The sequence below is a fragment of the Onthophagus taurus genome, chromosome 8 (genome assembly GCF_036711975.1).
Source record: "Onthophagus taurus isolate NC chromosome 8, IU_Otau_3.0, whole genome shotgun sequence".
NCBI classification, from domain to species: Eukaryota; Metazoa; Arthropoda; class Insecta; order Coleoptera; family Scarabaeidae; genus Onthophagus; species Onthophagus taurus.
Window position 1 is genome coordinate 4,169,326 of NC_091973.1, and position 24,617 is coordinate 4,193,942.

Below are 24,617 nucleotides of genomic sequence, written 5' to 3' on the forward strand. Positions count from 1 at the left end.
TCTGGGGTAATTTCATTTTAAAATCTGACATTTCATTTATGGAAGAAATTGGGTTAGGTTGGGATGATACCGCCGCGTTCACGAAAAAAAAGTGCCAAGAGGCTAAGAACAAACCAAAGATGCTGGGAATCAGTCTCAGAGGCAGAGTGCGCAATTCGAAGGTTTACTAAGATCCTATTGGACAATTTTTCTTAATAAAATCAGTAAGCACTAAAAGTGATGGAGAAAGACGTTATGAATAAAAAGTGTTCCTAATGCATCAAGAAATCATAATCCATAATTATTTCAGATTTATCTATCACCAGTTTCTAATGATACAGTAAAAATCACAAAATGTCAAAATTTGACGATTTTTCTTAATAAAATCAGCTATAACCTAGGTACTAAAACTGATGGAGAAAGACGTTATGAATAAAAAATGTTCCTAACACATCAAGAAATCATAATCTATAATTATTTCATATTTATCTATCACCGGTTTCTAATGATATAGCATAAATCACAAAATGTCAAAATTTGATGATTTTTCTTAATAAAATCCGCTATAACCTAAGTACTAAAAGTGATGGAGAAAGACGTTATGAATAAAAAGTGTTCCTAATACATCAAGAAATCATAATTCGTAATTATTTCATATTTATCTATCACCAATTTCTAGTGATGTAGCATAAATCACAAAATGTCTAATTTGACGATTTTTCTTAATAAAATCCGCTATAACCTAAGTACTAAAACTGATGGAGAAAGACGTTATGAATAAAAAATGCTCCTAATACATCAAGAAATCATAATCCATAATTATTTCATATTTATCTATCACTCGTTTCTAGTGATATAGCATAAATCACAAAATGTCAAAATTTGACGATTTTTCTTAATAAAATCAGCTATAACCTAAGTACTAAAACTGATGGAAAAAGACGTTATTAATAAAAAATGTTCCTAATACATCAAGAAATCATAATTCGTAATTATTTCATATTTATCTATCACCAATTTCTAGTGATGTAGCATAAATCACAAAATGTCTAAATTTGACGATTTTTCTTAATAAAATGAGCTATAACGTGAGTACTAAAAAGGATGGAGAAAGACGTTATGAATAAAAAATGTTCCTAATACATCAAGAAATCAGAATTCGTAATTATTTCATATTTATCTATCACCAATTTCTAGTGATGTAGCATAAATCACAAAATGTCAAAATTTGACGATTTTTCTTAATAAAATCCGCTATAACCTAAGTACTAAAACTGATGGAGAAAGACGTTATGAATAAAAAATGTTCCTAATACATCAAGAAATCATAATCCATAATTATTTCATATTTATCTATCACTCGTTTCTAGTGATATAGCATAAATCACAAAATGTCAAAATTTGACGATTTTTCTTAATAAGATCAGCTATAACCTAAGTACTAACACTGATGGAGAAAGACGTTATGAATAAAAAATGTTCCTAATGCATCAAGAAATCATAATCCATAATTATTTCATATTTATCTATCACTCGTTTCTAGTGATATAGCATAAATCACAAAATGTCAAAATTTGACGATTTTTCTTAATAAGATCAGCTATAACCTAAGTACTAAAACTGATGGAGAAAGACGTTATGAATAAAAAATGTTCCTAATGCATCAAGAAATCATAATCCATAATTATTTCATATTTATCTATCACTCGTTTCTAGTGATATAGCATAAATCACAAAATGTCAAAATTTGACGATTTTTCTTAACAAAATCAGCTATAGCCTGAGTACTAAAATTGATGAAGAAAGAGGTTATGAATAAAAAATGTTCCTAATACATCAAGAAATCAGAATTCGTAATTATTTCATATTTATCTATCATCAATTTCTAGTGATGTAGCATAAATCACAAAATGTCTAAATTTGACGATTTTTCTTAATAAAATGAGCTATAACGTGAGTACTAAAAAGGATGGAGAAAGATGTTATGGATAAAAAATGTTCCTAATACAACAAGAAATCATAATCCATACTTGTTTCATATTTATCTATCACCAGTTTCTAGTGATGTAGCATAAATCACAAAATGTCTAAATTTGACGATTTTTCTTAATAAAATGAGCTATAACGCGAGTACTAAAATTGATGGAAAAAGGCGTTATTAATAAAAAATGTTCCTAAAACATTAAGAAATCATAATCCATAATCTAGTGATGTAGGAGGCTAAGGAGAAACCAAAGATGCTGGGGATTTGTCTCGGAGACAGATAGGGTTGGGAAAATTGAATACCTGTATTTCGGTATATTTTCAATGTAATACCGGTATTGGAAAAAAATATAAGGAAGCTAAAAATGGAGAGGTAAAATAATGAATTAAACGAAATTTGATAATAAATTTATTATAAAAATGTAAAATAAATAAATAATTAATCATATATATATAAAAACTTTGAACTGATGAAAAAACCCTCTCTGATTCCACGCTTGTTGGAGGAATGGTGATTAAGTAGTCATAAATTTTTTGAAGATGACTACCTCAAATACCCTCGTTGTCGAAGCACCTCATTTCCTTTTCTACCAATGCTTCCAAAGTGAGATTTTTGGAAATTAGTGGAGAAGATGATAATTTTTCTTTAATAGCCATATTTAATTTGTTTGCTAATGTTAATTACCCTTGTTCACTTGATGTACTAGCAAAATATTTTTGTTCATATGATGTACTCGGTAGATTTTCTTTGTTTTCGTCCGTTAGTCTATTTAATGAAATTAGAACTTTGGGAAATTTGATTGTTTAAGAGTTTCAATCATAAATGATACAGTTACATTTGCCGTTAAGAGATCTGCATCGAAATAATATACAATACGAAAATACTGAAAAATATCGGTATTGTGGAAAAAGACCACAATAGACAAAAGAGTTGCAAATGAGAGTACAGAGTATAAATGGCGTGAAACAAATCGAATAAGCTTACATCAGGAGTGGATAAAGACAAGGTGAAAAAGAAGATTTATTTGTAACCAAAAAACACTCTTGAAATGTGCGATGTTTCAAATTCTAAAACTTCGCTAATTAATTGGGGTTCGTTGAATTATTTGAGGGACTAAAATATCAAATAAGTATAAGAAATTAAGATTGTAATGATTTTTTTACAGTTTTATATATAAATAAAAATTCAAAATGAAGTATTGAAAGTAGTATAACTTCATTAAAGTTTAGGGTAAAATAAAAATAGCAGATTGGTAACACTGAAGTATACACCATAACTGTAAGACACGTATGTGTTGTAAAACTGTCCTGTCAGTTGAGTTACTCTCGTAATTATCATTCGAAGTTTTCTTAAATCCAACGTGGCAAGATCGAATAGACCATGGGGCTAACGATTTCTAACGCTTTGAATCGCCTTTTTGGAAAGAAGCAAATGCGGATTTTGATGGGTAATAAGTAAACCCCTCTTTCATATTTTCTTTTAACCATTAACGTTCTTATTTACTTAGTCGGTTTGGATGCTGCCGGTAAAACAACGATATTGTACAAATTAAAACTCGGCGAGATCGTTACTACTATTCCAACGATTGGGTTCAACGTTGAAACTGTCGAGTACAAAAATATTTGCTTTACTGTTTGGGACGTGGGCGGCCAAGGAAAAATTCGTCCTTTATGGAGACATTACTTCCAAAACACCCAGGGACTTATTTTTGTCGTCGATTCTAATGATCGAGAAAGAATCAGTGAAGCTGAAAAAGAACTACAAAACATGGTAAATCACAATGAAGCAATATGTATAAATATTTATGTTTTTTCTTTGTTTTTTTAGTTGCAAGAAGATGAATTGCGAGATGCTGTTTTGTTAGTATTTGCTAATAAACAAGATTTACCCAATGCTATGACAGCTGCTGAACTCACAGATAAATTGAATTTGAATCAAATACGAAACCGCCATGTAAGATTATTTTATTTCTTTAAAATTTATTAATAACTTCGTTTTTTTGTATAGTGGTTTATACAAGCAACTTGTGCGAGTCAAGGACAAGGATTGTATGAAGGTTTAGATTGGTTATCCTACGAACTAGCTAAGAAATGAGATACTGTTTCGTTTGATTGTAACATTAAGGTGAAGTGGGGATTACTAAAAACATTCAGATCGAAATGGGGGCGGCGCGCTAAATCTTCAAGTGCTAGCGCCCTTCCGTTAGGTGCCAGCAAGACACGCCTTAACCCTTTGATTATTATTATTTTTCTTTTTGGTGATACCCACCTTATTTATAATATATTTTCCGCATTTAATATTAAGGATTTACTTATTCACTTGTTATTAGTATTTTCGATTTTTGTGATTTATATAAGTGACTGATTAAAAAATGTCCACCAAAATTATTTGTTTATTATTTATTTTTTAAACCTCTCTTCATTATGGCTTATCATGGGACACTGCCATCGCCATTGTGTAGAGGGGTGATGGCCTGAAGTGGCTATAAATAATGGTAAAGGATGTAAATGACCATATATATACTATCTTCTATATCGCTGACTAAGGCAGCAAAAGAGTGTAAACACTAGAGTGCAGATATATATATATATCTGTCTTTGTCGTACCCCCGTCGACTCAAGAGACATGTGTGAACACGTGATGAGTACGCTTTTATCTTATTGGACGGTGAATTAAAAATTAATAGCAGCTGATGACCTTGATGTTTATAAATCAACAAATAAATGTTTGACATAAATATAACCTAAAATCTAAATATTTAGTTATGTATATTATAGGTTTCATGTGTATAATAACATAATTATTAACATATTTTAGGACTAAGCAATTTAAAATGTAATTGTTATTTGTTAAGAAAGTGAAGCAAAAGTGTTAAAAGTAAAATAAAAAAGAAAGAGAGTAGTGGAGATATTTTTGGGTCCTAAAAATTGGTTAAGCAGGTAGAAGGAAAGGTCTCAGTGTAATAAAAAAGAATTCAAAGTCCTCCTTTTCTTGAAACATTTTTCTTTATAAACATTTAGAGTACATATACTCTAATTTATTTGATGCATCAGTGATAATTTATAGTTAAAGTAAACCATCTATAATAATAATTGCATTTTAAAGCTGCATAAAATACGCGCGAAACACTTCAAACTCTTTAAAATTTACGATTCGCGCTAGCGCTTTCGCGACACGGGGGTCCGACAAAGACAAAACATATATCATTCCGTCTTCTTTTGATGGAAACGCTCGCCACTCATTGCTTAGATAGGGAGTCAGCGATATAGGAGATAGTATATATATGTAAATGACACACATCAAAGGGCGCCATCATTCTATGACCATTCTAGTGGTCCACCATGAGCCATAGTGAATAAGGGCCATAACATTACTAAAATAAAAACAATTAAGTAGATAGACCAAAACAATTTTATTAGCTGTATATCATATAACGTATAAACAATAATTCCCAACAGAAGTATAACTATAGTACAGTATTAATCGGAGGTAAAACATTTGCAAGAACTCACAGATATAAACACAGATAGAAAAATTTGCAAGGTTGGCACGGGCGCAGGAGTATGTTCATTTGGGCTCCCAAAAAAAAAATAATTAACAATATTTAAAAAAACATTCGAGAAAAATGCATTAATCGGCCGGTTGGTTATATTTATTTACAAATAAAGTCAGATTTAATGAATCTTTTCCGCGAGGCTATGTACAGACTCCTAATTGATGATGCGAATTAAACAACAAGCTTCAACATCGAGATTTTTTTCATTTTTAAATATATATTTCAAGGAGCCTCTTCGTTTACTCAATAAACTAGAGAGAGGTTATCGTGCGTTGATGTATTTTTAGCTTGATTATTGTTGTAGTAACCAAAAAACTGGCCCATGCACTTTTTGCGGAAACTAAACGACGTTAATAAACATTACGGACACAGTTTAAGGGCACTGATACATTTGCAAAATAATCTAAAAACTACCTTTAGCTGACGTGAAATATATATTATATGTATATTATATATATTATTTTTTGTAGTTTTTTTTTTAATTTTTTTGTTTCATATTTTCCAGTTTCCTTACCAACGTTTTTTTTGTTTTTTTGAATCAATCCGCAAGAAGTTAGTATTAAATCAATTGATAATAATAATTAATATTAACACTAATTATTATTAGAATTTAAAGCGTCTATCACATAAATCGGAAACGAAAGAGCAAACGTCAAAACGCTTTACTTCGCAGAGCAGACATAAACGTTAAAGAAAAATATCGGAATAATCTCAACTACAAGCTAAAAGAAACGATATAAAAAACGCTAACCCTAGTTTTTTGTTTTTACTCTTAACTAGATTACTTGAATTTTTTTTTTTTTTTGCTCAGGTCGTAGATTCCCATGGAGAAGCACCGAAACGCGGATTTAAACTACTTTTCCAGGATGGACAGGTATCGTAATAATGCGATGGCTCAAAAGAAATACACAGGTTATTGCTAGTACATGACGACGACGTATACGCTAAGCCGCAGCACGTATGACGGCGGCGGTAGCGGCCCCCAGAGCTAGTAGAACTCATGCGAGAAATCGCAATCTGAAAATACAGAATCGTCCGTATCCGAAAACATCTCCAAGTCGACCCATCCAAGCAAATCGTCGAATTCCAGCGAATCACTGCTTAGATTATCACGCAAGTACCCCAACATTAATAATCGCTGTAAAAAAAAAAAAAACAATTAATTACATTTTTGTATGAGAAACTTGTATTAAAATTAACATAAGTATATTTAAAGCCACTACAACGATACTGTAATAAAATTACTCAAAATCCGTACAAATAACAATTACGTGGTCAAAGTGGACGATTTTTCTTAATAAAATCAGCTACAACCTAAGTACTGAAACTGATGGAGAAAAACGTTATGAATAAAAAATGTTCCTCATGCACCAAGAAATTATAATCCATAATTATTTCATATTTATCTATCACTCGTTTCTAGTGATATAGCATAAATCATAAAATGTCAAAATTGGACGATTTTTCTTAAAAAAAATGAACTATAACTTAAGTATTAAAACTGATGGAGAAAGACGTTATGAATAAAAAATGCTCCTAATACATCAAGAAATCATAATCCATAATTATTTCATATTTATCTATCACCGGTTTCTAATGATGTAGCATAAATCACAAAATGTCAAAATTGCTTAATAAAATCAGCTACAACCTAAGTACTAAAACTGATGGAGAAAGGTGTTATGAATAAAAAATGTTCCTAATGCATCAATAAGTAATAATCCATAATTATTTCATATTTATCTATCACCGGTTTCTAATGATACAGTATAAATCGCAAAATGTCAAAATTGGACGATTTTTCTTAAAAAAATCAACTATAACTTAAGTATTAAAACTGACGGAGAAAGACGTTATGAATAAAAGTTGTTCCTAATGCATCAAGAAATCATAATCCCTAATTATTTCATATTTATCTATCACCGGTTTCTAATGATACAGCATAAATCACAAAATGTCAAAATTGCTTAATAAAATCAGCTACAACCTAAGTACTAAAACTGACGGAGAAAGACGTTATGAATAAAAAATGTTCCTAATGCATCAAGAAATCATAATCCATAATTATTTCATATTCATCTATCACCGGTTTCTAATGATACAGCATAAATCACAAAATGGCAAAATTGGACGATTTTTCTTAAAAAAATCAGCAATGACGTCTGTACCAAAACTGATGGAAAAAAACGTTATGAATAAAAGTTGTTCCTAATGCATCAAGAAATCATAATCCATAATTATTTCATATTTATCTATCACCCGTTTCTAATGATACAGCATAAATCACAAAATGGCAAAATTGGACGATTTTTCTTAATAAAATCAGCTATAACCTAAGTACTAAAACTGATGGAGAAAACCATTATGAATAAAAGTTGTTCCTAATGCATCAAGAAATCATAATCCATAATTATTTCATATTTATCTATCACCAGTTTCTAATGATACAGCATAAATCACAAAATGGCAAAATTGGACGATTTTTCTTAATAAAATCAGCTATAACCTAAGTACTAAAACTGATGGAGAAAACCATTATGAATAAAAGTTGTTCCTAATGCATCAAGAAATCATAATCCATAATTATTTCATATTTATCTATCACCAGTTTCTAATGATACAGCATAAATCACAAAATGTCAAAATTGGACGATTTTTCTTAATAAAATCAACTATAACTTAAGTATTAAAACTGATGGAGCAAGACGTTATGAATAAAAAATGCTCCTAATACATCAAGAAATCATAATCCATAATTATTTCATATTTATCTATCACCGGTTACTAATGATACAGCATAAATCACAAAATGTCCAAATTGCTTAATAAAATCAGCTACAACCTAAGTACTAAAACTGACGGAGAAAGATATTATGAATAAAAAATGTTCCTAATGCATCAATAAGTAATAATCCATAATTATTTCATATTTATCTATCACCAGTTTCTAATGATACAGCATAAATCGCAAAATGTCAAAATTGAACGATTTTTCTTAAAAAAAATCAACTATAACTTAAGTATTAAAACTGATGGAGAAAGACGTTATGAATAAAAGTTGTTCCTAATGCATCAAGAAATCATAATCGATAATTATTTCATATTCATCTATCACCAGTTTCTAATGATACAGCATAAATCACAAAATGTCAAAATTGGACGATTTTTCTTAATAAAATCAACTATAACTTAAGTATTAAAACTGATGGAGCAAGACGTTATGAATAAAAAATGCTCCTAATACATCAAGAAATCATAATCCATAATTATTTCATATTTATCTATCACCGGTTTCTAATGATACAGCATAAATCACAAAATGTCAAAATTGCTTAATAAAATCAGCTACAACCTAAGTACTAAAACTGACGGAGAAAGATGTTATGAATAAAAAATGTTCCTAATGCATCAATAAGTAATAATCCATAATTATTTCATATTTATCTATCACCAGTTTCTAATGATACAGTATAAATCGCAAAATGTTAAAATTGAACGATTTTTCTTAAAAAAAATCAACTATAACTTAAGTATTAAAACTGATGGAGAAAGACGTTATGAATAAAAGTTATTCCTAATGCATCAAGAAATCATAATCCATAATTATTTCATATTTATCTATCACCAGTTTCTAATGATACAGCATAAATCACAAAATGTCAAAATTGCTTAATAAAATCAGCTATAACAGTATTAAAACTGATGGAGAAATATTATGAATAAAATTATCATTGCAAAGCGATGTCGCATCAAACAATTATTTTAGAAGTTGAAAAATATGTTTATAGTAGCAACATCTGCGGGACTGACGCCCGTCGCCACTACCAGATTAACATCGTCTACGTTCAAACTTATTTATTAAAAAGTCGAGCTAAATTTTCGTTAGTCTCGCTTTGTTATTCGAGAACGTTGAACGCATGCGTTATTACGAGTTTAGAAGCGGAATTGAATTAGAAACCCGACTCGAATCAGACCAACACTCATGGTGCGCGAGTTTATTGCGCGTTTTACGAGGTGATTGTTACAGAAACAATGGTTTATTTTTTGAAACGTGAGGATACATTTTCTTTTTCCTATACAAGGTAAATCTAATTTTATATTTGTATTTTGTAGAACTTGGATCATTTTTTATATTTTGTAGTATTAAATTGTTTCAAGAGGAATTGTATAACGATTAAAAATATTTATGTACGAAGTAAAGGTAAGAAAACGTCTTTGAAATTCAATTGTAATTGTTTTTTTAGATTTTTTTTTGGGTTATTTATTTGATTTAACTGATAAAATTTGAAAAATTGATTATGTGGGATTATATAATTTATTTTTATTTATGTTCAAAAGAAAGAATATGCTTTCCTGTTGATACAACAAGATATAAAATTCAATGTATTAATTCCTATGGGTGGGTTGTTATCATAAGTAATTCTATCTGTTTATCCCTCGCTGCCACATATGATAATAAACGAATTAAAAAAATTGGTTTACTTTTATAGAGTACTTCTTGTTGCGGAGATTGCCCATAATAATCCAAATAACAAATTATTATTACTAAATTCTAAAATATAACCACTACAATCTGAATTTCAAAGGTGGTCAATCTGCTTATGCAGAATAATGTAGATAATTTCCTAATTGTAATCACCATTCCTCCTGAAACATTATTTTAGTTCGAATACGATTTATTCCGCGAAGTTTAATTGAAAGGAATTAATTTTTGATTTACTAACCTGAATTAAATTAAATCCTGGAGTATATTCATTAGATCTGTGACTTGGTGGTGGTCCAACGTCAACTTTGGACCCATCGTTTAATGCATGTAGATAGAAGCATTTGTTTCCAAAAGGACAACTACCGTTACCTTTCTTGAAATATTTACAGTCTTTTTTTGATAGTACTTGTTTGTAGTTTTCTATAACCTTTTCCTTTTCTTCTTTTGTGTCGACCCAATATGTACTTGGACAAACAAAATCGGATGTGACGCGACATTCAGGACAAGCTCTGATGATTTTATTTTCGAACTGTTTAGCTTGTCGCCACCGTCTAATGCAAGTTAGACAAAAGCAGTGGTTACAATTTGGTAAAATCCCGAAACGTTGTTCAACCGCCGTTTTTTGCATGATAGTTTCGAAGCAAATTCCGCAGATTTTCTCTTTTGACCGAGCGATAGCGAATGATAGTTCCATGTCGCGTTCGTGTTGTTTAATGCATTCTTGGGTGTGTTGTTTACGTTGTTCTTCATTATAGGGGTGTAAAGCGGCGCGGCTACACAATTCGCAAAGCATTCCATGTAAATAGGTGCATTCGCCCGGTGGGTATTTGCAAAGCCCGTCGCGTTCAGCGTATGGGCAAAGCTTCCGTTTGCTTTTATCCTCATCAAGGGTTAAATTCGAGAAATTGTTCAATGTAGCTGTGTTGGAATAACCTCTCGGAATGAATTCAGGTGCTTTAACCCATTCTTCGAGATTGATGGTCGTTTTAAGATTCATTAAATTCCGCGAAGATTCCCCTTCGGATGATTTTTTTAATGCGTCTTTATTTAACGCGCCGGATGTTGCTGTATGGGAGATGTTTCCGTTGTTATGATTCTTCGTTTTCTTTCTGTTAAGATCGTTTAAGAATTAAATTATCCTTTTATTTTGAAATCTTACTTTGATCCGGTACTGCAGCTGGCCGTGTGAATCGATTCTTCAGACTTGGGAGCGTTGGCTAACGATGAAGAGGCACTATTGTGTGACGACGTAGAAGGCATATTGATTCCGCTGTTAAAAAACAAATAATTTAAATAAAAATTGAACTGGGGAGTTTTATTTTTAGTCTTTGGGTTGCAACAAGAAATTTGTGCAGCTGTGCAAACGCCAAGACAAAGAGACCCTTTTACCGCGTGCTGTGTTACTCAGGTGTAAAAAGCTCCAAACTACGCGTAAAATAAGTGTACTTACCAGTACAAGCTGTCATGGAAACTCATACTATCTAATAACTAAACTAAGAACTCAACACGCTTGATATAAATTTTATCGCTGGTTCAGCAAGCCGTTGAACTGCTGGTTCAGTTTTAAATTAACAAAAATCGCAATCATTCAAATTTCGCTATTTAATTGATGAAACAACTATTATTGACGCATTTTATAAAAATGTGTAAACGGCGTTTATGACTCTTTTTATAGTTGAAATTTTCAACTTTATCACGATATTTATTAAAAATGTTTGAAAATACCGTTTGATTTTTTTCGCGGAACAAAGAGAAAATTAAACTGAAACAGCAATAAAACACTTTTACAATCGAAAAATAAGAACATAAAACTTTCCGACGAAATGATTGAAACATTTCTTTTTACGAAATATAACCGCTTTTATATCAATGTATATGTTACCACTAATAGTTAAAATCTTTACTTATTATTCACAGATTCCTTCTTGATTAAGTCGAATTATTTACTCTTCCGCGAACACAATCACTTTTCGTTTGAGTAGCGTCGTAATCTAATCCTTATTAATGATAAAATTAATGAAATACAACTCACGTAGCAGTAAACTAATATGATAAGACGTTCTGGGGATTCACCAAAATGTAGTCAATAAATTAATTCAAGTTTAATACAAATCAATATCAGAGATTGAATATAGATAATGGTAACATATATGTGATATAAAACAGATTTATAATAAAATTTTAAAAAATTATATACAGGGTGATTCACATAAAAACCGATATGGAGTTGTAGAGGACAATAAATTAAGATTATTTAACGCAATTTACCTCTACACCAAGTTGTATTCAATACACATTCAATATATTTGTAATAGTCAGCTAGAAAAACCAAATTTGGTTTTATTTCTGTTCCATTGCATTTACATTTCTGATATTTAGTTTATGTGGGAGGTTCACACCGACCTTTCGATCTAAAATATTTTCAAGATGGTGGCCACTTCCGGTCCCCCGGAAATAGACCACAACTTTTTATTACCATAGTTTTTATTGCACCTTTTAATTATATGCGAAAAAATAAGTTGATTTTGATAAAAGTTATTGGTACTTTGCGCTTTTCGTTTACGAGTTATATTGATTTAAAATTTTTTTTAGCAAACGTTCATTCAAAAAACCTCTAAATTGGCACGATTACTCTTTAAATGCTGTCAAATAGATCGTAATTTGTTGTATCACTGTATCTTGTACAGGATGGTCTAAAAGTGAATTACCTTTTTTCTGGATTCATTGACAAAAGGTGAATTTTAAATGGTGTAAATGTTTTATTAGCGCACCAGAAAAGGAATTTGCTGGGAAATGCCGGAAATCGGTTATATTTTTATTAGGACATGATATTTTGACGGTTTTTCGTTTAATTTATTTTTGAATTAACTTTGATTGATAATCTTTTATTTACCAAAAATAACAAATAGAACAACAAATAAATGAATCAATGAAAACAAAAATTAGGTTTGGGTAAAAAATTAAATCTCTCTTTGGTTTCTTGCCATTGAATATGGAGAAACGACAATTCAATTTTTGACCAGCCTGTATAAGATACTCTGATACAACAAATGACAATTTATTTGATATCATTTGAAGAATAATCTTACCAAGTTAGAGCTGTCTTGAATAAATATTGGCTGAGCTATGGGGTTTACAAAAACTTAAAATCAAAATAACTCAAAAACGAAAAATGCTAGGTACCAATAACTTTTATCAAAGTCAACTTATTTTTTGCATACAATTAAGAGGTGCAATAAAAACTATAGCAATCCATTTAAAATAACGAAGTTGAGGTCTACTTCTGGGGGACCGGAAGTGGTCACCATCTTGAAAATACTTTAGATTGAAAGATCGGTGTGAACCTCCCATATAAGCTAAGTGTCAGAAACGTTGATGCAATGGAACAGAAATAAAACGGGTGTTGCTGATTTTTTGGCGGACACTGTATGTTATGAGTTGAGCAAGTTGAGATCAATTGAGGCATTCCAAAAGGTTGATTAAGGGTGATGGTGAATGTTGATACACTTTTTTAACCTTTTGGCAGATTTAATACATGATTACCTCATTTTTGAGAAATGTATTAAATCTGCCAAAAGGTAAAAAAAGTGTATCAAAATGTAGGGTTGGGTTGGGTTGGTTTTTTTAGGTTTATGTATTACTAAGATATTGAATGTTTTAAAAATTGAAGACCCAACTTTGAAGCCTATAATACAACTTAATATAGAGTACATATTATGTGAATTATCTTGTATACTGAGCCATTGGGAAGACAATTTGAGTTGTATTTCCTCTTTGGATGTTAATATCCTACCTGCAGCCACCGTTATTATTGGCATATTGTGTTTGGGCTGTTGAATATTGTCTAGACTTGGCGTTGTTTCGTCTATTTCTGCCTTTGCGACAGCGGTTTGGCTCGTAAATACCCTTAACATAGTCCAAATGTTCGTTGGGTTCAGTGAAAACATTCACATCCGAATAATCAGCGTGAACGAAAATACAGCCGCGTCCCCGGTTACACTCATTGTGAAGCAACCACCTATAAAACAACACGTTAAAAACACACACAGGCCCCCCAAATTACTCACTCAGAAATAAAGACGAATTGGGGCGCATTCAATGTTTTGGAGAAGAATGTGTTAAGAATGGGAGAAACGTTAAAACTACGGTGACTTTTGTGGGATGATAAAGGAAATAATTATTTTTGAAATTTAATTGTGTTAAATATGTTAATGGTGAAAGCCAACGCGGGGAGGACAAATACCAAAAAGAAAAGGGGGCCGTTCAATACTTACTGGGTACAAAAGCAACCGAATTTACTGTCCGCCATCTTTAAGAACGGTCAAAATCTTTGGAAAACAATGGTTTTAAACCAATTCTTGAACTACGGCAACCAATCTTTACGCTTGCACCACCAATAAAACAATGCATTTAACCGTTTACGAACCCCTTTTCAATATGAAATACGTCGGTTACGCTCTCTCAACTATTTGTTTTTGCTTCCGACGAAATACAAACGCGAGTAACGACGTTTCCGCTAAATTGCCATTTAGCGCATGCGTGATGTAACTACTATATCACCTATACAATAACTATACATAACATGTATATATTCTAAATCACCTGGATCTAAATACATAGGGAGAGACAATTTTATGCATATATACAAACATTTTGTATGAATTTAAAGCTTATTCATCTCACAACTTAACGGTTATTTCGTTTGTTTCGAATTTAGACCAAAAAACCGGTTCTTACAATTTCTTTAAAATTCCGCCTTTTTAAATTTTTTTTTATTTTTTACTTTCTGAACAAATATAATTAGCATATTTCGTATACACAACCGCAAGGATTTCTTATGGAAGGACCAATTGCGAAAGTTGTGACTTGAATTCATAAATTGTTACCTACTTTTAAAAAAAAACTTCGCTTTTCATGCATTGTTTTCAAGGATAAGTTAACAAAAGAAAATATTAAATAGTAGATTTATGTTATTCAAATTTTCCCACAAGTTAAATTAAAACTTAAATTTGTCCCCAATTCAAAAAAAATATTAATATATGTGGTATAATGGTTGTAATATTATTATGAAGTCAAAAACGACTCATTTAAAAGCAGTGTGTTCCTTTCAAAGTGATTTTGAGCAAAAACTTAACTCAATGAAAAAATTGGCAGGAACTAACAGAAGCATTAGAACTAACACTAGACCTAGAACTAGAATCATTCGGGTTTAGCCGTCTTAAGAGACGTGTGGCTAAACCCGAATAATTCTAGTTCTAGATCTAGGGTTAGTTCTAGTTTTAATTTTAGAACTAACACTAGACCTAGAACTAGAAACACTCGAGATTAGCTGTCTTAATAAACGTGCGGCTAAACCCTAAAATTGTAAACTAGATTCTTGATAAATTATTAAATTGTCACTTTTGGCATTAAACAAAATATTTAATTTTGATAGATGAAATGTCAATTAATTCTAAAACACGACATTTATCTGCCATTTGAAATATCAAACGACAAGAAAATTGTGAATTAGATCTTTAACAAATTATTAAAACGCTACATTTAACATTGAAAGCTTCACTTTGAATAAAATCTTCAAATTTGACAGATGAAATATCAATTAATTCTAGAAAATAGCTTTCAACTGTCGTTCAAAACGTCAAACAACAAGAAAATTGTGAACTAGATCCTTAATAAATTATGAAATTGTCACTTTTGGCATTAAAAACTTCGCATTCAACAAAATATTCAATTTTGACAGATGAAATGTCAATTAATTTTGAAACACGACATTTATTTGTCATTTGAAATGTCAAACGACAAGAAAATTGTGAATTAGATCTTTAATAAATTATTAAAACGCTACATTTGATATTGAAAACTTCACTTTGAACGAAATTTTCAAATTTGACAGATGAAATGTCAATTAATTCTAGAAAATAGCTTTCAACTGTCGTTCAAAACGTCATACAACAAGAAAATTGTGAACTAGATCCTTAATAAATTATTAAATTGTCACTTTTGGCATTAAAAACTTCGCATTGAACAAAATATTCAATTTTGACAGATGAAATGTTAATTAATTCTAAAACACGACATTTATCTGCCATTTGAAATATCAAACGACAAGAAAATTGTGAATTAGATCTTTAACAAATTATTAAAACGCTACATTTAACATTGAAAGCTTCACTTTGAATAAAATCTTCGAATTTGAAAGATAAAATATCAATTAATTCTAGAAAATGGCTTTCATCTGTCGTTCAAAACGTCAAACAACAAGAAAATTGTGAACCAGATCCTTAATAAATTATTAAATTGTCACTTTTGGCATTAAAAACTTCGCATTGAACAAAATATTCAATTTTGACGGATGAAATGTCAATTAATTCTGAAACGACATTTATTTGCCATTTGAAATGTCAAATGACAAGAAAATTGTGAATTAGATCTTTAACAAATTATTAAAACGCTACATTTAACATTGAAAGCTTCACTTTGAACGAAATCTTCAAATTTGATAGATGAATTGTCAATTAATTAGAATATAGTTCTCATCTATCGTCGTGATTGAATCACAATTAAAACTAGAGGTTAACTTAGTAAATAATAACTTAGTTCAATAAACCTATACAACAATTTAGAATTGAGTCACAATTAAAACTAGCACTAACACTAGACCTAGAACTAGAACCATTCGGGTTTAGCCGTCTTAAGAGACGTGCGGCTAAACCCGAATGTTTCAAGTTCTGGGTCTAGTGTTAGTTCTAGTTTTAGTTTTAGAACTAACACTAGACCTAGAACTAGAAACATTTGGGTTTAGTCGTCTTAAAAGACGTGTGGCTAAACCCAAATATTTCTAGGTCTAATATTAGTTCCACTTTTAGTTTAAATAAACTGTACATTATTTATTTTGCGTTATTATATTTAATTATTATTATTATTATTAAATAGTTTGGTTATTGAATTAAAAGACAAATTTTTTTTTGGAATACATGTTTAATAGAGTAAAAAAATATCACTAAAGAATACACTTTATATAAAAAGCTTTAAAGTCACAATCACATACCAAAGAAATAATAATATATTTATATAATATATATATAAAAAAACAATTGCGGTTGCGAAATAAGCTTTATAAAAATTATTAGAAAATGAGAATTTGACTGGCGGAAATAAATAAAAAAAATATATTTATCTAGTTACCCATGATAAAAAAATGTACTAAAAGTAATAAATAAAAATTGAGTAAAAATAGTTTTTAAAGCCAATATCTTCTAGGTGTTTTTTTTTATTTATTTTTTCTTTTGTAATTTGTTTCGAGTCGATGTTAAGATGTCGATTTACGTAGCAGACAAGTTCGAGTTCAAAATAGAAAACTTGGGTCGAATAAAACATTATTACCGAATTACAATTACGAACAGTGTGTGTATAAAACGATACATCAATCGTTAAAAATCAAGGACCATCAATATTTACAAACTACTGAAGGAGTCATAGAAGAACTAACGATAAAATATGGATCTTTTTTTTTATAGTTTTTTTTTCCCGTTACGCCTAACACAATACTAATAAAAAATAATTGTATGCCTTAACTTTTTTTTATAGATATAATAATCTATATGCACAATTCATATATTTACAAAAAAATATCGAGATACAAATATGCGTTTATATTATTCTTAGTTTTTTTAATGTAATTAAAAATAATAGTAACATTACAAATCACTGGACGTGAAGACGATTTGACATAAATGCAGTTCCGGCACAGTTACTACCAAACGTGCACGACTAATAAATGTTAATTTTTTTTTAAGTCGGTCGAGAGTCTTTTCTTTAACATCAAATCCCAAAAAAACGTTCGCATCTCAAGTAACGCGCCTAATATACAAGAGTTTTATTATTTCAATTCGTATTGAATTAAAATAACACAAGTATACAAATATTCGTCAACTTTTTGTGTCAAAACTTGTGTGATGTTTATTTTATTAAAAATTGACCAGTCTTAAAATTTTCGGTTACGAACTGTAAATAAAATAAAACTCGGGTACCGTTTTAAGTCAATTACTTATAGTTGCCACGAAATCCTATGTACAAAGACATTCAAACAGGATTTAGAATGTTTCAGAGAAGTAATAACATTATTAGTCCCGGACATTCAGCGTATTTTACCCATTTAAACTTTATTTAAAAATTCTTCTTTTTTAAACCTATTAATTATTTTTTTTTTTATTTCATTTTATTTTTTTTTCGTCTCGTCTAACTAATCTACTCCGGACTGAACGGTAGTGCCTTATCTTATTATATCTTTTTCATTTAATTTTTGTTTTTTTTTTGTAGACCGTGCGCACAACGTTCTTCCTCTCAAAATTTTTTAATTTATTTTTTGTTTCATTTTCTTAATCTTCGTGTTCCTTAATAGTTATACACTCCCTTCGAATTCAAGAAGGTGAGCCACGTCCCTTCAGCGTAGCGAGGCACTCAGGAAGGAAACTAGCGACCACTGGAGGGGTAAGTACGTGTCCATCACAGTCACCTGATCGTGTGCGCCATATCACAGTTAGCGGAACGTCACGGTTTTCGTTCGTCGCTTGGTGCGCTCGGATCAGGGCGCAGGGTTTCGGGGCAACGGGGGATCAGGTGACTCATCTGGTCAGCAAGCCGATGTCTCTTCACCACCTAATATGCACGCCACATTGTCTAATTTTTGTGCGAGGTGCAATCGACGGCAACTTAAATCACTATTCAATGCTTCCATTACCTAAAATACAAAAAAATATGTAGTTATTTTATTAATACTATAATTGAATTTGTTTTTTATTCACTTACAGGATCTCTATACTTAGTAACGTAAATATGGAGTTCCTTGAGAGCAGCTATAGTATCAAATTCATCAGCTTGTCGGGCCGATAAAATTTGCATGGCAGTGCCCATTTCTTGGTCGGTTATGGCAGGTATAGAAGAAACTTGTTGGTAAAAATTGGCGACCATTCCACGATACCTTGGAATATCCTAAAAAAATTTGTTAATGTTACAAATTTATATTTAAAATTTCATTTAATTACCTTTGCGAATAATAATTTATTTGATGGTGAATCTTTTCCTAGACGATGTTCTGTGGTCGAACACGAGTCCATAAAAGTTTGCGCAATAACGGAAAGGCATGAATCAAGTGTAGTTGTTTTATTAATATCAAAGATAAAATCTGGGTTTTTAATGAAATTGACCCAAAATCTTAGGGGAAGACTGTTTGATTTCCAAGCATGTACAACTTCGGGGTCTTGAATTCCGTGTTTTCTTGCGGCCTCGTCTAATAAATCGAATAACCATTTAACCGCGGGTGGCAAATTTTCATTTACAGTGAGGATGGTTTGAAAGAAATCATCAACAAATTTTTGTATGGTTCCCTTCGTCGATAGCAATCTTGTTAAGAAAATTTCTGGAATCGCTTTATGCGTTCTTTCACCGGTTTTGTTATTAGTATAGTGTTGATCATCCATCGGTTTAATTAAATGATATATTCTCATGTTATGTCCAGATTCGATATCGCCGTTTGTCGCAATAATAGGCGATAAAGAATTATTAAAATACATACCGGAAACGCAATTATGGCACGCTTGTTTACAATTATTAAAACTATCATTTTGACGTGAAATCAACGACATTACAGCGCTTTCTTTAACACCATAATGAGCCAACGTATTTAATTTTTTCCAATTATTAATATTTTTTGTTGTTAAATCTTCATCTTGAAGTGTTAAATGCCCGCCTCTTCCGTGACGCCACTCCAAATCAACTTCGTGTATTGATGGTCTCATTGAAAATGGGGTGTTTTTGAATAAAGCGTCTAAAATCTTCGATTTCACCTGACTTATCGTATCACAATCCAAGACTTTACACTGAATCTTCTCATCAAGGTCATCTTGGACGATGTGCAACGTCTGAAAACATAAGACGTCCTACACTACACCTAACGAAAACAACCCTACAGCATTATTTACTAACCACAACATTATGTTCGATTTGTTCTCTCAAAAGCCGTTCCTCCGATAACGAATATCTTGCGTCGTGAGTAATCGCGTCCACTAAACCTTTTTCAATTTGATGTTTTATCGCTTTGAATAAAAGGAACAATGAGGATCCCGCGTACTCTTTTAAATAAGAATACATGCAAAGCGCCATCCAATTCGTCAACATTTTTTCAACCACACTTTCAGTTCGTCTCAACATTAATTGCGGATGTTTTGTGTTTACTGATTTATCTATTAAACGCAGTAAGAGACATTTTAAAATATGCGTCGCATACTCCATTTTATTCATTAAAACGACCATTAATAATGACGCTACATTTACTCTAATAAAACAAATTATTAATAAAGATCGGATTAAATCGTTTTGTTTAAATACTTACTTATCGCGTATATTAAACGATTTTTGGCATTCTAAAACGTCGATAAATGTTAATATAAAATTTTTGTTGTTCACTAATTGTTCAAATTGAAGCATTGCTGCGTCATAATTCGTTCTTGGACCATTTAATCTTAGCTAATATTAAAAAATTATTTTAATATGAAATAATATTATTTATTTTACAGTAAAATCTCGATTTATTAATAATAATAACTATAAAACTAGAACTAACACTACACCTGGAACTAGAAACATTCTAAATATTTATGCATCTGAGAGCAAATGTGAAAAAGAGAGCAATATTGTTTAGAATAGAACTTAGTAGAACTTTTGTTCTAAAAGTTTTTCTATGACATGTCCAAATCCCGAGTAACCCCATTAATAACTAATACATTTATCTAATTTTCATATTTTCGTAATTTTCTCGACATCTACGGCTCTGAGAGCCAAAGTGAAAGAGAGCAATATTGTTTAGAATAGAATTTATTACAACTTTTGTTTTAAAAGTTTTTTTGTAACATGTCCAGTTCCTGAGTTGTGCCATTAAGAACTTGTAAATTCATCAAATTTTCATGTTTTCGTATTTTTCTCATTATTTATGGATCTGAGAGCAAATGTAAAAGAGAGCAATATTGTTTAGAATAGAATTTAGTACGACTTTTATTCTAAAAGTTTTTCTATAATATGTCCAAATACCGAGTAACACCATTAATAACTACTTCTAATAAATTTATTTAATTTTCATGTTTTCGTATTTTTCGCAATATTTATGGATCTGAGAGCAAATGTAAAAGAGAGCAATATTGTTTCGAATAGAATTTAGTACGACTTTTATTCTAAAAGTTTTTCTATAATATGTCCAAATACCGAGTAACACCATTAATAACTAATAAATTTATTTAATTTTCATATTTTCGTAATTTTCTCGACATCTACAGTTCTGAGCGCTAAAGTGAAAGAGAGCAATATTGTTTAGAATAGAATTTATTACAACTTTTGTTTTAAAAGTTTTTTTGTAACATGTCCAGTTCCTGAGTTGTGCCATTAAAAACTTGTAAATTCATCAAATTTTCATGTTTTCGTATTTTTCTCATTATTTATGGATCTGAGAGCAAATGTAAAAGAGAGCAATATTGTTTAGAATAGAATTTAGTACAACTTTTATTCTAAAAGTTTTTCTATAACATGTCCAAATCCCAAGTAACACCATTAATAACTACTTCTAATAAATTTATTTAATTTTTATGTTTTAGTATTTTTCTCAATATTTATGGATCTGAGAGCAAATGTAAAAGAGAGCAATATTGTTTAGAATAGAATTTAGTACAACTTTTATTCTAAAAGTTTTTCTATAATATGTCCAAATACCGAGTAACACCATTAATAACTAATAAATTTATCTAATTTTCGTAATTTTCTCGACATCTATGGCTCTGAGAGCTAAAGTGAAAGAGAGCAATATTGTTTAGAATAGAATTTACTACAATTTTTGTGTTAAAACTTTTTTTGTAACATATCCAGTTCCTGAGTTGTGCCATTAATAACTTGTAAATTCATCAAATTTTCATATTTTTCTCTGTTTTATAGTTCTACATCATTTTGTCTATTATATCGAGATTTTACTGTACATATTTAAATTTTACTTACTTTGGGTGATATTAAAATTGGATGATCGCTTACTCCGGGGAAAAACACTTTCATAATATAACTGGTGTGATCTAATGTGGGTATTCCTGAGCTTACAAGGTCGGCTGTTAAATCTGTCATATCAGTTTGAAGTTCGGCGAAAGCTTAAATAAAAGAATATTAATATTATTAAAGAAAAGTATATAAATGATTTTTTTAACTCACCTAATTTGCATTCGTAACGAACGTTACTTTCCAATGTATCCATTTGAATTTGTATTCTTTTATATTCTCGTTCGGCTTGAGTGGATTTTCTCCGTAAAGCGATGAGAATGCCAACTAAAAAGATGACGAATAAAGCGATTCCAATAGAAATCATTAAGACGGCTTCTGTAGGTAACGTGAACGGTTTGAGGACGTCGTAACGTAAATATCCGATTGGAAATCGAAGATTTTTGCCGACTCTAACCACAACTAATGGTAAATTATTTTCTGTTTTGTCTCCATTTTCATCTGTGCTATCTGGTTGTTGTTCTGGGGGTGAACAAACTAGTTGGGTCATCGCCAAGCTGGTAACGTTACAAGGTTTAGTACCAATTGTGACATAAACGTCGGTTTCGTCGCTTGCTACATTTAAATTTTCACCTTCGATTACTAAAGTATCACCTTTATATAATTTGGTTTGTTTTGGGAATTCGATAAACATGGGATCTTCAACGTATAATAAAAGTGTTCTTATATGACCAAAATGTTTTTCTAAATCACGCACGGCTACAACGTTGTCCATTATAAATCCAATGCGTAAAGAACGTTGCATTTCGGACGATTTCATTGAATTATGTTTACGGGTAGATCGGCGTGTGACTACACGGCTACGCGAAAAATGTCGGATAATCGACGGACTTGGACATTCCATTTGAGTTGATGAGAGGACGGTACAAGTGGTGCGATTGATCGGAATCGGTTCGTTATGATACACTTCCATTTCCGGTTTTTGAATACTATCAAAATTCGAACCGTGTACGAAAATCATACGACCGCCGGAAGCGAAACTTTTCAATGGTTTTATCTCCATTATCGTCGGATCTGATGTGTAATTGAAAGGATTTCCTTCTAACGTACGATTAGCACCATCTATACTCAAAGTTAACTTTCCAATATTCACTGGTTTCGCTGCTTTTGACGTTATACAAGTTAATCGACTGCTGGAAGCTTGCGTTATGTTCACTTGGCAAAGATGGCCGTCTAAATATGCGGTTATATCCGATCCAATATTCAAATATTGTCCTGTTATAGCTAGTAGAGTTCCTCCAGATTGAGGACCCATCGTTGGATAAACGCCGCGTAATCTTATATCTTTATAACTGAATTTTACGGATGACTCCGTAATTCCAGCTTCGTTTCCTACTATAATTGACGCAGTTTGTTCCGTACCAGAAGGTCCGGTTATACATTGTATTTTAACGGATACTTCATAATTTACCAATTCACAAGGTACATTACCTATTCTTATTTTTCCTTTTACATCTTCGCGTTTTAAACCTAAATTACTTCCTTCAATGGTTACTAATGTGCCGCCTTCTATAGGCCCGCTTAAAGGTTTTATCATATCTATTCTTGGTTTAGGACATTCAGAATGCGGTATATATTGACAACTTTCACGATAACTACACGTATTTCCACACCAGGTGCACTCATATTTTGAATTTCGGGTTACGCAAAGCGAACAATCCGCGTGTTCACGATGCGATCCTAAAATGTCGCATTTATATAGAGTGATATTCATAGAATCGATGTGATGCTCTCTATTCCAAACGACTTTTACGCTTGCTTCATATTCACCAGTTAAGGCTTCATATGAATAGATTCTTTTTTCACAAACGATGTAACGGTTGGATTCTACACGTGCTGGGACTCGCATTTTAGCACCTTCGATATTTGTAATACATTGAAATCCGGTGTGATCTGATTGAGGATGCGGAAGATTTTCAACTTCAAATTGCATTTCTTTAGGAACGTTATTTGGCAATAAAATAACATCGCGTTTTTTAAATCTCGGACAAAATAAGCTGCCTTGATTTTGGGAGTCTTCGTTAGAATTCTCCCCGCTAATAACCCTTCGTTGACAACTAGATATATTATGAGTACATTTATTTTCGTAAATACACCAATTGCACGACCATTGCGATTTGACACAGTCCATACAAGTGCTATGTTTCGAACAATCGTAATAAGCGAAACTCCGCGAAACGAAATCTTTATTAGTTTCCGATGAACGTACGCTTAACGGTACCAAAACGTGGTCTTTGGACGATGGAATTTTAGGACGAGTGTAAATACTCGGCGTCGGACATGATAACCCGTATTCGGTTTTATTCGCGTCAATTGGTTCGGCGTCGCCAAAAACGCACTTGTATTTTGCACCGTTATATAAATCGGGGAGTGTTCTTATAGTTAGCTGCACCGTGGTCATTTGATTGATAGGTATTCGATCGGGTAAAACTTGTTCGAAATCGATACACTGTTGTCCCGTACCCAAACTTAACCATCTTGGTGGTGAACTATGTGCTTTTTGACATGCACTCCGAACAGTACAT

General features: G+C 31.3%; 3 protein-coding genes across 6 annotated transcripts in view; 1 reads left to right on the forward strand and 2 right to left on the reverse strand.

The window, feature by feature from the left end:
• The first annotated feature begins 3,214 nt into the window (after positions 1–3,214).
• Positions 3,215–4,347, forward strand: LOC111425502 (ADP-ribosylation factor 2). The gene is made up of 4 exons (XM_023059570.2): positions 3,215–3,410; positions 3,471–3,733; positions 3,791–3,916; positions 3,971–4,347. Exons 1-4 carry the CDS (start codon positions 3,344–3,346, stop codon positions 4,055–4,057), a joined length of 543 nt encoding a protein of 180 aa, XP_022915338.1. The 5' UTR covers positions 3,215–3,343; the 3' UTR covers positions 4,058–4,347.
• A 2,064-nt stretch (positions 4,348–6,411) lies between these two features.
• LOC111425185 (probable E3 ubiquitin-protein ligase makorin-1) lies at positions 6,412–14,605 on the reverse strand. 2 transcript variants are annotated; one of them, XM_023059025.2, is made up of 5 exons: positions 14,280–14,531; positions 13,799–14,023; positions 11,165–11,275; positions 10,244–11,114; positions 6,412–6,657 (listed from the first exon to the last, which is right to left on the reverse strand). In XM_023059025.2, exons 1-5 carry the CDS (start codon positions 14,312–14,314, stop codon positions 6,508–6,510), a joined length of 1,392 nt encoding a protein of 463 aa, XP_022914793.1. In that variant the 5' UTR covers positions 14,315–14,531; the 3' UTR covers positions 6,412–6,507. The 2 variants fall into 2 exon arrangements, with proteins under 2 accessions (XP_022914793.1, XP_022914794.1); XM_023059026.2 differs by lacking the exon at positions 13,799–14,023 and having other exon boundaries at positions 14,280–14,605.
• A 2,397-nt stretch (positions 14,606–17,002) lies between these two features.
• LOC111425264 (plexin B) overlaps positions 17,003–24,617 on the reverse strand; it is a 29,502-nt gene continuing 21,887 nt past the window's right edge. For 2 of the 3 annotated variants that reach the window (XM_023059185.2, XM_023059186.2), the window contains exons 4-10: positions 22,246–24,617; positions 22,042–22,184; positions 20,396–20,529; positions 19,990–20,338; positions 19,050–19,943; positions 18,814–18,996; positions 17,003–18,745 (exon numbers count right to left, since the gene is read on the reverse strand). In XM_023059185.2, the coding sequence (XP_022914953.1) occupies positions 18,638–18,745; positions 18,814–18,996; positions 19,050–19,943; positions 19,990–20,338; positions 20,396–20,529; positions 22,042–22,184; positions 22,246–24,617 (4,183 nt within the window). In that variant the 3' untranslated portion in view covers positions 17,003–18,637. The remainder of the gene's footprint in view (positions 18,746–18,813; positions 18,997–19,049; positions 19,944–19,989; positions 20,339–20,395; positions 20,530–22,041; positions 22,185–22,245) is intronic. The other variant, XM_023059187.2, reaches the window with a different exon arrangement.

What these genes read in the sequence shown, in the direction of transcription:
- LOC111425185 (XM_023059025.2), bottom strand. Translation starts at nt 14,314, where the DNA reads ATGGCGGACAGTAAATTCGGTTGCTTTTGTACCCA. An exon ending in TTCGGTTGCTTTTGTACCCA is followed by an intron (nt 14,024 to 14,279) that starts GTAAGTATTGAA and finishes GTTGTTTTATAG; the next exon opens with GTGGTTGCTTCACAATGAGT. An exon ending in AGCTGCAGTACCGGATCAAA is followed by an intron (nt 11,115 to 11,164) that starts GTAAGATTTCAA and finishes CGATCTTAACAG; the next exon opens with AAAGAAAACGAAGAATCATA.
- LOC111425502 (XM_023059570.2), top strand. Translation starts at nt 3,344, where the DNA reads ATGGGGCTAACGATTTCTAACGCTTTGAATCGCCTTTTTGGAAAGAAG. An exon ending in GCAAATGCGGATTTTGATGG is followed by an intron (nt 3,411 to 3,470) that starts GTAATAAGTAAA and finishes TTATTTACTTAG; the next exon opens with TCGGTTTGGATGCTGCCGGT. An exon ending in AAAAAGAACTACAAAACATG is followed by an intron (nt 3,734 to 3,790) that starts GTAAATCACAAT and finishes TTGTTTTTTTAG; the next exon opens with TTGCAAGAAGATGAATTGCG.